Source organism: Grampus griseus, assembly GCF_964374135.1.
Source record: "Grampus griseus genome assembly, chromosome: 7".
NCBI classification, from domain to species: Eukaryota; Metazoa; Chordata; class Mammalia; order Artiodactyla; family Delphinidae; genus Grampus; species Grampus griseus.
In genome coordinates, this window is record NC_139001.1 from 18,361,428 (window position 1) to 18,373,910 (window position 12,483).

Here is a 12,483-nt window from a genome sequence, read left to right on the forward strand (position 1 = left end):
AACCCTCCATGAACATTAGCCACGTTGCTTTTATTATCACCAGGGTGCCTGTGGAGAGAGAGAGCACTTTGTACAGCACCCTTCGGCCCAGGTGAGCTAGCAGGGACTTTTTTACCTGGACTCCCTGACCCGGGGGAGGGGCGGGGGCTGGCGGTTCCCGGCTGTCCTAGCACCTCCCGGTCGGCAGAGGGCGCCCGCTACCACCGTGGAGAGGGCGGGGCGGGCGGGGCGAGCGGCGGGGGCGGGGCGGGACGGGGAGGGCAGCGGGAGTGGGGGCGGGCCGTGCGAGCGGACTCAGGCCCACGCGTAAGGCCATGCAGGTAGGTGGCCACCGCTCGCCCCGCACGAACTTCGATCGCAGACCCGGCCAGGCGCACGCTCGGGCCCAAGCTCAGAAGCGCGCTTGCTGACGTGGGGGTTCCGCCCGACCCTAAACGAAACCGAAAGTCCGGCCCCGGGTGACCTTACCTTCCTGGGGTTGTTAAAGGGTGGCCTGCGAGACACCGAGGTGGGGTGTTCCCTAGAGAACAGGGCTTTGGTTCCTGGATGGGATCGCGCGCTCGGTACAGGCCGGCCCAGAGTTAGGGGCCCGATTGCGAGCTCGGAGTTTGGGAACTGACCGGGGTTTCCAGCCGGTCGGGCACTTGGGGCGGGACTTGGGGGGGCTGGGCTGAAGCTCGGATTCGGGGGCGCGCCGTCCGGGACGAGCTGGGCGGGGAGCGCAGCGCGGGTTGTGGTACTTTGGGGGTTGGTTGGTTGGCTGGAGGCCCGGCATCTGCGTCCCTCGGTGAGGAAAGGGACGGAAGCAGAGGTCTGAGCCTTGGAGCGGTCACTTCGTGGGGGTTGGCTGGGAGAGTTCCCGAAGCTTAGATAGATCAGGGGTCCTAGACCTCGTAGGGATCTGAGCGCCCCCTCCGCTAGGTGGCCATGAGCGGCAGGGCCCGCAAGGAGGCGGTGCAAGCAGCGGCCCGGGAACTTATCAAGTTCGTGAACCGGAGCCCCTCTCCTTTCCACGGTGAGTGACCAGGGCAGCCGAGGCAGGTGGGGGCCGGTGTGCCTCCTACCGGCTTCCATCGCTGTGAGAGGGTTCTTTCCCTACAGCTGTGGCCGAGTGCCGCAACCGCCTCCTCCAGGCTGGCTTCCATGAACTCAAGGAGACGGAGAGCTGGGATATTAAGCCCGAGAGCAAGGTACCAGGGTGGGGTGGGAGAAGCAGGAACCTAGGCTGGGGCTCGAAGTCCTGCGCCAGCTGGCTGGCTAATCCAACTCAAAACCGCCACCCCAGTACTTCCTGACCAGGAACTCCTCTACCATCATCGCATTTGCTGTGGGTGGCCAGTATGTTCCTGGCAACGGTTTCAGCCTCATTGGGGCCCACACGGACAGCCCCTGCCTCCGGGTAAGGAACTGGGGCTGTGCTGGGGAGGGGAGGCATCAGGGGGTGAGCAGGGAGGAAGACTTGTCACCCCCTTCCTCCACACTTGGGGCCCTTCTCTGTCACTTAGCTTGTCAGTTGTCTGTCTCATCTCCAAATCGTGTCGGGTGGCCTTCGCTGAATTCTTATTCCCCATCATCCCACCCAGGTGAAACGGCGGTCTCGCCGCAGCCAGGTGGGCTTCCAGCAGGTTGGTGTGGAGACCTATGGTGGTGGAATCTGGAGCACCTGGTTTGACCGTGACCTGACCTTGGCTGGACGTGTCATTGTCAAGGTGGGAACTGGGGTTGGATCTGGGAGGCTCTCAGCTTCAGCTGCCTGAAGATTAACTGTCACTTTCCTGCAGGGAACCTGTGGAGAGCACCCCGGGAAAGGGGGGTAGGGGCAGTCCAGGTCAGAGGACCACCTTGGTTAGGCTGGGTGAAGTGGGGGATTTAACCAGCCGCAGTTGGGGGAGGGCACCCTGGGCTGACCCGCCTGTTTGGCCACAGTGCCCTACCTCAGGCCGGCTGGAGCAGCGGCTGGTGCACGTGGACCAGCCCATTCTTCGCATCCCGCACCTGGCCATCCATCTGCAGCGAAATGTCAATGAGAACTTTGGCCCCAACATGGAGATGCACTTGTGAGACTGGAGTGGAGGCTGTGGTGACTGGGAGGGGTAGGGTGTGGCACCAGGTGATGGAAGGGGCCTCTCTGGGACCTGGGAGACCACTACCTAACGGTGGCCACTGTCAGGCTCTACTCTTGGGACCCAGCTGATGTCCAAGGGCCCTCACAGCCCTGCCATATGGGGAGCGAGCTGGGAATTGAAGGACCAGGGCAGTTCCCCATCAGGGGATGCCTGAGCCCAGGAGTGTCCTGCCCTGCTGTGTCCTCCGGTCCTCCCCACACACACCCCCTCCGTGTCTCCCCACAGGGTTCCCATTCTTGCTACAGCCGTCCAGGAAGAGCTGGAGAAGGGGACTCCTGAGCCAGGCCCTCTCAGTGCTGTAGTAAGAGCCTCCTGCCCATGGGAAGGGGTGAGCAGGGGGGAAGAGACTGGCCTCTGAGAAGGGGAGAGAGGGGGGAGCGGACCCTCCTCCCAGCATCCTTCTGCCCTGCAGGATGACCGGCACCACTCAGTGCTCATGTCCCTCCTCTGTGCCCATCTGGGGCTGAGCCCCGAGGACATCTTGGAGATGGAGCTGTGTCTTGCGGACACTCAGCCTGCGGTGAGGAGCAGCTGCAGGAACTCGTGGGTGGGGACCTCTGGGATCCCAGCATGTCCCCTCAAGCGCTCGTCACCTCTGCCAGTCCCCCAATTACTCTCACCCCTGTTTTCCCAGTAGACACCACCCCGCTCTGCTTCCAGGGCAGCGGGTCTCAAAAAGGGCAGGTTTCCCACTTCAGACTTACCTACTTGACTGTAGAGTGAGGTTTGGGCATCAGCTTTCCACAGATTCCCCAGGAGTTTCTGCTACAGGGGTCCCTGTCCACTTTGACCTGTGCTGGTTCCAGACCTCTGAGGACAAGAGGCCTGGATGTGGCCCTCCTCTTCCTGGAGCCAGTCCTTGTGTCTCTCCCAGTTGCCGACAGTAGGAGATTGCTGTGTCTTTGGACGCTCGGCCTTGTTTGAACATACGCTGCTTCTGTTTCTCATCTGGTCTCCTCTGTTTATTTCCTTGGTTTTCCGTCTTCTTTTCTTGTTCAGTCCCTCCCTTTTCCTGTCCCACAGGAACTGGTCACGAACTACGGGCCTCCACCCTCCCATCCCTCAGCTCCAGCCCGGCACTTCTCCATTCTCTGCTCAGCTCTGCACAGCGGGCTCCTAATGCTTGGTCTAGGCCAGGGGCTGGGAGAGGTTGCACAAGGAACCAAGGAGACTCACTCGAGTACAGGCCCTTTGGGGCTGGGAGAAGAGGGTGAGTCCGGCGGAGGGGATGAAGGTCAGGATGGCTGTCCTGTCTTTCTAGGTCCTGGGTGGTGCCTATGAGGAGTTCATCTTTGCCCCTCGGCTGGATAATCTGCACAGCTGCTTCTGTGCCCTGCAGGTGAGGAGCCGGGGCACCCCCAGGAGCACTGGGGCGGGGGGACCGCCTCAAGCCCTATGGGTCATAGGAAGGCCCCTGGTGCAGGGTGGGCCATGGGGAGGGGCCTAAACGCTGCAGCGTCAGCATCGCTCCTCTTGGCCCCATCCTTGCACTGGCCTGGGGCCAGGGGCTGAGGTAGAGGGAAGGCTGAGAGGTTGTTTAGGGCATCACAGTGTCTTGTCCTAAGCCTACTCCTGTTGCTTCTCCTTTAAGTTAATCTTTGCTTCATAGGAAAGGCTCTTGAATCCCACATGGCAATATCATCCTTCTGTCTCTGCTCCCTGCTCGCCTTCCCCGCCAAGCCCTGGCTTAAGCCCATCCAGCCGTCTTTGAACCTTGCGATCTCAGTGGTGTGGTCTCTCTTCCTCCTGGTCACCTTGACATTCCCTACCATCTTTCTACCCTGGTTACTGCCCTCTCTTTCTCACGTCTCATCCCTGTTCCTCCCTCTGTCCTTTTCATACTCTCCTTTGTGCCCCATCCTGTTCCTGGAGACACACTGTGGGCTGTAATTGAGACCAGAGCGAGACGTGGGACCCATGTCCACTTGTGCAGCCAGCCAGCCATTCGTGTCACCTTCACGGAGTCACAGTCTCCTCTTTGGACCTCAGTCTCTTCACTGAGGCCGATTAGTTGACACGATCTGTGTGGTCCTTCTGACTTGCCAGGATTCTCAGCCCTTCCCCTCCGTCTTACACATCCTCCTGCCTTTGCGTGGGGGAGAACACTCAGAGAGGGGTTTCTCCATCCCATTGTAAAGGGCCGTGCATGTCTTCTCACCACGCAGCGCCCTGCGAGATGCAGGCCAGTGACAGGCTGAGCCCGCTTCACTCCAGCCATGACGGTGGGAAGCCGGCAGGCGAGTGTGAACCCCCGAGGTGCTGGTGGGCTGAGTTATGGAAGGAGGAGTGGGGAGGATGATGCTCTGGTTCTCTCCCCAAACTAGGCCTTGATCGATTCCTGCGCAGCCCCTGCCTCCCTGGCCGCGGATCCTCACGTGCGCATGATTGCCCTGTACGACAACGAAGAGGTACGTGAGGGGATCTGGGGAGGGTCTCCTCCAGAGAGTCTTCTATAGCCAGCCGTGTCCAGCAGCCGCGGCGAGCCAGGGCTGTACTGGAGGCTGCAAAGACAGGTGGGATGCTGCCTGTGCTTCCTCAGCGCTCGGTGTCCCCTTGGATCAGCACGTATCTGCTCTTAGCGTGACCACACCTCTCACGTCTCTCTGTGTGCCGTGTGGTGAGCTACTCGAGGACAGGGACTCTGCCCTTTTACCCTGGTGGCCCCAGGACTTAGCCCAGGCTGGGTCCTCTCCTTGTGTGCTTGGGGTAGGGTGCAGGCTTAGATGCCATGGAAGAGCCCACACAGCCGCACAGTTCTCTCCAGGTAACCACACAGGTCAGAGTTAGCAGTTCAGGACAGGTCTCTGCCACCCCAAACACATGGTGTCCATCTCAGGGTCCAGGGTGGCTGTCCAGCTTCTGCTACCATGTCTGTACTGAGTTAGGAAGGAAGAAAAGGGCAAAGGGACAGTGTCCACCCATCCTTTTAAGGGCATGACCCACGGGTGGCATTCATCACTGCCTGCTTTCCCTGGAACTTGGCATAGCCATGTTTAGCTGCAAGGGAAGCTGGGAATGTCATCTCTAGCTGGGCGGTCCGATGCTCAGCTACAGCTCGGGTGTTCTGTTATAGAAGGGATCATGGACAATTAGCAGCCTCTGTCACATGCATGAAAGAAGATTGACCAGTTAGGTGGGGCACCGTGCTAAGCCCCAGATGTGAGGGTCAGGGCAGAAGGAAGGGAACCAAGAAGGGAAGTAGACTGGAAAGTGCTGGTTCTGCCCCGGAGGTGGCCAAGGATCAATTTGGCCCCAGCTCACCATCAGCTTTTTGGTGGCACAGGGTTGGGAAGGTGCTGATAACAGCCCACATTCCCCACCCACTGACTCAGTGGGGTCCTGGGCCAGTCTGGGTAGTGGGCCCCTCTGCCTGGCCTCCAGCTCCAGCCCCCGAGCCCGGACCCCTAGAGCCAGGCCTCTGCTATCACCAGGTGGGGTCGGAGAGTGCCCAGGGTGCACAGTCACTGCTGACGGAGCTGGTGCTGCGGCGGATCTCGGCCTCGCCCCAGCGCCTGACGGCCTTTGAGGAAGCCATCCCCAAGTCCTACATGATCAGCGCAGACATGGCCCACGCTGTGCACCCCAACTACCTGTGAGTCTCCCGTGCCAGGCACGTAGTCCTCACACAGCCGGAGACCCGAGCGTGACCTGCCTTCAGGCTCAGCCCTGGGCCTCGGCCTCTCCCCTTCCCCTTCCTCCTCGTTCTGCCAGGACGTCCCCCAGAGGGGGAAGTCCCCAGAGGGGACTTCATTTTGACTGCTCCAAGGCTCAGCTGGGTCAAAGTCATGGCTGCCTAACCAATCCAAATAGGTTCTATCTGCAAATCTATCTCCATCTGTAGCTGGAGGCTGCCTGGAGCACTGTGTTCAGCGTGATTCTCAGGTCCTGCCAGGCTGGGTGGGAAAGAATGCTGTGATCCATTAGTGATGTCTGCTATGGGAGAGTGGTGGGTGTTGACAGGCCCAGCTCCTGTTTGCCATCCCCGTCCCTTCTCTGTCTCTTACAGGGACAAGCATGAGGAGAACCACCGGCCCTTATTCCACAAGGTGAGGGGCTCCTGCTTCTCCTTGGGGACTTGGAGGCCTGGCTGGTTCCAGGCCCTAATCTTGTTCCCTCTGGGCCTCTCACCCATCTCTGCCTCACTCTTGACTCCTGGTTTTGCTCTCCCCAGGGCCCTGTGATCAAGGTGAACAGCAAGCAACGCTACGCCTCAAATGCGGTTTCAGAGGCCCTGATCCGAGAGGTGGCCAGCATTGTCGGGGTGCCCCTGCAGGTGAGGGTGGGCCCTACCTGGGAAGGGGTGATGGAGGGAGTGGGGGGGCACAAGCAGATGGCTCCCCAATGAGGGAAGCCTTGTAGATAGTCTTTAGTGGGGGGTGGGTGTCCCAGTAGAGTGAGGAGCATTGGAGTTTGGATGTAGGCAGAGCTGGGATCAGTGCTGGTTCTGCCATGGTGCTGGTCTGTGACCTTGGGCTCATCTCCTAATACGCCTTGATTTCCAGTTTTCACACCTGTAAAATGGAATTCAAGGTACAGTGTGCTCATGGCACATAGTGGGTTAGTCCTGCCTCTTCCCTACCCAGCACCCCCAGCTCCTCTGTGTCTCTCTTACACACCTTGGCGGCTTCCATTAGAGAAGTTCAGGGCCGAGAAACCTGGAACTCATCATCAATGGCACATCTAGTCGAAGAGAACAAGATAGGGAGATAAACAATATATAATACACGTGTTAGGATAATACATATATCAGGGACTGGGGCTCAGGTGCTCCAGTGACAAACATAGCAGGCGGGTCCTGGTGCGTCAGGACTAGGACCCTGCAATGATCCCCAGCCTAGGGCTCTCTCTGCTGCACAGGGCCACGCCCCCCTTGTAGAGCTGAGTCGTTCCATTCTCAGGAAGGCCTCTCTGAGGAGGTGACACTTGAGCTGAGACCTAAGTATTGAGAACAAGGCAGCTAGAAGTGAATAGCATCCCTGCCAGAGGGAACAAGGGCAGAAGCTCCCAGGGGCGCAGGAGTGAGCTTGGTCTACGAGGGGGAGCCAGAGCCAGAGTGGTGGAGCCAGGGTGAGAGCAGCAGGGAGACGGGGGAGAAGCCTGCCCAGGCCAGTCATGCAGGGCCTTCTAGGCTGTGGAAGGGTGTTTGGATTTTCTTCTAAGGCAGTAGGAAGATGTTAGGGGATTTTTCTTTAATGGCTTACAGCAGAAGCAGGACATGTATACTTTAGAAAATATAAGTGGAAATGAGAAAATAAAACAATCCCCAGAGATTTGTGTATATTCTTCCAGATTTTTTTCTATGTATATACTTAACACACGTTTTTTAAAAAAATGAAATCATTTTAGATATATCTTTTGCTTTATTTTTTCACTGAGTGTTCTCCACGTTTCCATTTCAGTGAATTTTTGTTTCAGTAAATATATATCTCATTTAATGTACAGATCATTTTCAATTCTCCCCAGTTTTCCCCAAAACTTTCTTTACAGTTGTTTGTCCCACTTTAGTTTCCAGTTCAGGACCACAAGTTATATCTGGTTGCTAATCTAGCACAGCTGCACCGCCTCCTTTTTCTTTTTCTCTTTTTCTTTAAGTAACATTGACTTGTTGAAGAAACCAGGCTGGTCTTCCCTTATAATTTCCTTCCTGGATTTGCTTCCTCTTGGCATCATTGAGCTTGTGCCTCTAGCCCCTGTATCTCCTATAATCTAAAATTCATATCTAAAGGGTCAGTGGATTCAAGTTAAACATTTTTGTCCAGAAGACATCGTGACTGGTGTGTTCTTCCTGTTGTGTCATCCACATATTATCTGGTGATTCACTCTTAGCGATAATAAGATTGATCACTGGATTTGGGGGCGTGCCCCCCAAATCCCTCCACCATCTGGAGGTTTTCCTCTTTTGATTGGATAGTAAACCTGTGCAAGTGATGAGTTCCCCATCAACCAGAAAGGTGTCTGGTTTTAACACCAATTGATAATCTTTGCCTAAATCCATAATTTCATTAGAGTTTACTGAAAAATTCCCCCCCCCATTCTTTTACTCCTTTTACGTTTATTAGCTGTCATTCTTCTGTGAAGTAGAACTTTCCCCCATCAAGAGGGCCATTTGGTTATTGTAAAGTATGGTTCCTCCTGGAAAGACAGGACAAATGTTATTCTTTCCCTTAAATAACCACTTTTCAAGGTGAGGTGTTTTAATGCCTGCCTCAAATGCTGGCAAACACGAGGAGTTTTTCTTTTCTTTTCCTTTTTTGATGATCATTATGTAGAATCATAGATTTTCAGTGGTTCAGTTTCGTTGGTTCAGTGTGAACCTGGTCCACTGTAATCATGTTATTTCATGCTCAAATTATCATGACTTTGACCAGTGGGAGCCCTTTCAACATAACTCCTGTGGCCTTTGTCATGACTCTGGAAAGTTGTCTTGCTTTCTGGCACAATAAGAAATCGCAGGCTCATCTTGTTCATTTCTCTCCCCAGACTTGGTAGCTTTTGATGGACACTGATGTTAGAGACCAAAGTCTGGCACCATAAGTGTTCATTGTTATTGGGGGCGGGGAAGTGCTTTGGAGCCATTTCTATGGACATGGCTAGGAAAAAATATATGTATTTTAAAAAAGGTGAGTTAATACTGTGATTCTCATTTTTTAAGAAAGAATAGTTATTACTCTATTTGGTTTTGTAATTCTCTTTTCCCTTATGTGGAAAATCTTGATGTCTAACATCATATGATGATTTTCTTATTTACTTTTTTACCAGAATACAAATAAAATAGTTTAAAAATGCCAATAGCCATATTTTTAAAACCACTAAGATTGTTGAGTGATTTTTCTTTGTGTGTGGGTAGGGAGGGGTGCATGTTAAGGAACAAGGTGGCATACAGGATACACATATTTTTCAAATCCCTCTGCCCACCATGTGGGGAATGGATTACATGGGAGGCAATGTGATGGTAGCTGGCCTAGGGTGGTGGTAATGCAGATGCAGAGAATGGGACCAGTTCAGAATCTACTGTCCTTTGGGCCTGCCGTTTAGTGTTGGCTTTGTGATTTTGTGCTGGTCACATTCACCCTCCGAGCTGGTCGAAGTGGACGATGTACCAGACCCCTTGCAGCCCTGCAGTTCTAAGGTGACTTCCTCCTGGGCCTTAATAAACACACACCTCATGTTGCTCATGAACCTCTCCTCCCCTCCCCAGGATCTCATGGTCCGGAATGACTCTCCCTGCGGAACCACCATTGGACCTATCTTGGCTTCTCGACTGGGGCTGCGGGTGCTGGATTTAGGCAGCCCCCAACTGGCCATGCACTCCATCCGGGAGACAGCCTGTACCACGGGAGTACTCCAGACCCTCACTCTCTTCAAGGTGACTCCCACCCCACCCGTCACCGTAGCAACTGGGCTCCTTCCCCATCTAGTGCCTGGATTGATTGCTGGGGCAACGTCACCGTCACTGAGTGGCTGGCCTACGTCATGGGGCTGGTTGTCTTGGTGCTACCATGTAGGAAAAGAAGGGTCCCCATTCTTCTCAAGGCACAGGGGCCCTGATCAGCCCCCAGAGGATAATGAAATGCCAGAGAGGGGATCAGGGATGGGAAGCCTGGGGCAGTTGTCAAGTGTGCGTGAGGCAGCTATGCCTTCCTCTCTAGCTGGGGCCATGTTGGTGGACGGTGAGCAGTGGGGCACCCCCATCTGGTCTCCACTAATCTCAAATTCCATGTTACCTTCTATTTTAGGGCTTCTTTGAGCTTTTCCCTTCTCTGAGCCGTAACCTCCTAGTGGATTGAGGCCTCTTGGAAAGACTTCTCTTGCACTTGAGACGGGAAGTTCTCAGCTGAGCTGAAGCTGGATTATTAAAGTGGATTTTTCACTCAAACTCATTCTGTTGTGCTTCTTTGGAGATTGGAGGCGTGGGCGTTCAGCCGGCTTAAACCTCTGGAACCAGAACAGACCGGGCAGCTGGGGTACAGGTAGAGGAGCCTGCAAATCCTGGGAGCTGATGGAGGCCTGACTTCAAATCTCTTTTCTCTTTTTTAAGCTCATGCCTGAGTGGGTGGAGATGGTAGGTTCACTATGGGAAGGTCACTTCTGCCATCCCCAGTCCTTCCCATCCCAGAGTAGTTCAGGAGCCCAGCTCAGCCCTCTGAGGTCTGGGTGCTCAACATTAGATGCCCCCAGAGCCTCCCTGTGCAGCCCAGGCTGTTTCCCTCCCCCAGTCCCTCCCCATCTTTCCCAGGCGCTGCCAAAAGAAGGACACAGTCCGGCCTTCAGCATCGCCCTGCATCATCCACTTCACTTAGCAGCCACTGGTGTTACTTATGTTAACCATTACCAAGAAACAATTATCACTGAAAAAAATCAAAATAGGAAAAGTCAATGGATAGTATTGATTGATTCCTTCACTCTCTTCCTGGACATTACAAGAAACTTAGTACACTTTAACCGGGTTATCTCTCCTGAGTTTTGTGCTATTGTGGTCATACAGTTTAATCATATATATTTTAAATCCCACAAGCAATATTATTGTTTTATGCATCATATTGTTTTTAAAAACTTAAATGGTCATATTTATATAAAAATTAATTTTCATATTGATATCCAAAAATTTGGAAAGACACCAGTTAGCACAATTTTTTTTTTTTACGGTACGTGGGCCCCTCACTGCTGTGGCCTCTCCCGTTGCGGAGCACAGGCTCTGGACGCGCAGGCTCAGCGGTCATGGCCCACGGGCCCAGCCGCTCCGCGGCATGTGGGATCCTCCCAGACCGGGTCACGAACCCCTGTCCCCTGCATCAGCAGGCGGACTCTCAACCACTGTGCCACCAGGGAAGCCCTGTTTGAACATTCTTATAGTAAAAATGTGGGAACAAATTTTAAAAATTCAATCCAAAAGAAGGAGAAATGAGAAAAAAAAGAAGAGGTGAAGCAATTGAAATCACTTAAGGTGGTAGACTGAAACCCAAATATCTCTAGTTATAACATTAATAAGTGGACTAATTATATCTCAAAGTTGTTACTTAAAAAATAAGTGGACTATTTTAGTTAAAATACAAAGATTGTCAGACTCGATAAAAAACTATAGCTGTTTACAAGAGACACACCTAAAACAAAAGGATACAGAAGGTTGACAAAACATTGCTATAGATTTGTCTGTTTTTGCATTCCACAAATTTCACATATGGAACCATATATACTCTTTTTTGGTCCAGATTCTCGGATTCCTTTTTTTTTTTTTTTCAACTTGTCTGGCTTCTTTTGATCAACATAGTGTTTTTGAGATTTATCTATGTGCTTGCATGTGGAAATAGTTTTTTTTTTTTCATTTCATTGCTTAATATTATTCCTTTATATACCATGGTTTCCTTATCCATTCTCTTACTGATGGTATTTGGGTTGCTCCCACTGTTTGGCTATGATGAGGAAAGCTCTTATGCACATTCTTATATATTTGTGGACAAATACTCATTACTCTTGGATATATACCTAGGAGTAGAATTGGTGGGTTATAGGGTAGATGCATGCTTGTTTTTATGAGAAACTGCCAAACAATTTTACAAAGTGGCTATGCCATTTTACACACCCACCAGAAATGTATGAGAGTTCCATTTGCTCTACACCCTCACCCACACTTGGTATTGTCGGTCTCTTTAATTTTAGCCATTCTGTTGGGTGTGTAGTGGTAACTCATTGGATTTTTTTTAACATCTTTATTGGAGTATAATTGCTTTACAATTTTGTGTTAGTTTCTGCTGTATAACAAAGTGAATTAGTTATATGTAAACATATATCCCCATGTCCCCTCCCTCTTGCACCTCCCTCCCACCCTCCCTATCCCACCCCTCTAGGTAGTCACAAAGCACTGAGCTGATCTCCCTGTGCTATGCAGCTGCTTTCCACTAACTATCTGTTTTACATTTGGTAGTGTATATATGTCAGTGCTACTCTTTCACTCCTTCCCAGCTTACCCTTCCCCCTCCCCGTGTCCTCAAGTCCATTCTCTACGTCTGCATCTTTATTCCTGTCCTGCCCCTAGGTTCTTCAGAACCATTTTTTTTTTTAGTATTCCATATATATGTGTTAGCATACAGTATTTGTTTTTCTCTGTCTGACTTAACTTCACTCTGTATGACAGACTCTAGGTCCATCCATCTCACTACAAATAACTCAATTTCATTTCTTTTTATGGCTGAGTAATATTCCATTGTATATATGTGCCACATCTTCTTTATCCATTCATCTGTTGATGGACACTTAGGTTGCTTCCATGTCCTGGCTATTGTAAATAGTGCTGCAATGAACATTGTGGTACATGTGTCTTTTTGAGTTATGGTTTTCTCAGGATATATACCCAGTAGTG

The 12,483-nt window shown here is 52.3% G+C and overlaps 1 protein-coding gene across 3 annotated transcripts; it reads left to right on the plus strand.

Moving 5' to 3' along the window:
- The first annotated feature begins 253 nt into the window (after positions 1–253).
- DNPEP (aspartyl aminopeptidase) lies at positions 254–9,990 on the plus strand. 3 transcript variants are annotated; one of them, XM_082657845.1, is made up of 15 exons: positions 254–320; positions 922–1,015; positions 1,102–1,190; positions 1,286–1,399; positions 1,584–1,709; positions 1,927–2,057; positions 2,352–2,427; positions 2,539–2,646; positions 3,388–3,465; positions 4,451–4,534; positions 5,558–5,718; positions 6,133–6,172; positions 6,298–6,399; positions 9,325–9,492; positions 9,863–9,990. In XM_082657845.1, exons 1-15 carry the CDS (start codon positions 315–317, stop codon positions 9,911–9,913), a joined length of 1,428 nt encoding a protein of 475 aa, XP_082513971.1. In that variant the 5' UTR covers positions 254–314; the 3' UTR covers positions 9,914–9,990. The 3 variants fall into 3 exon arrangements, with proteins under 3 accessions (XP_082513971.1, XP_082513973.1, XP_082513972.1); XM_082657847.1 differs by lacking the exon at positions 254–320 and adding an exon at positions 347–458; XM_082657846.1 differs by lacking the exon at positions 254–320 and adding an exon at positions 391–508.
- Positions 9,991–12,483: the final 2,493 nt, after the last annotated feature.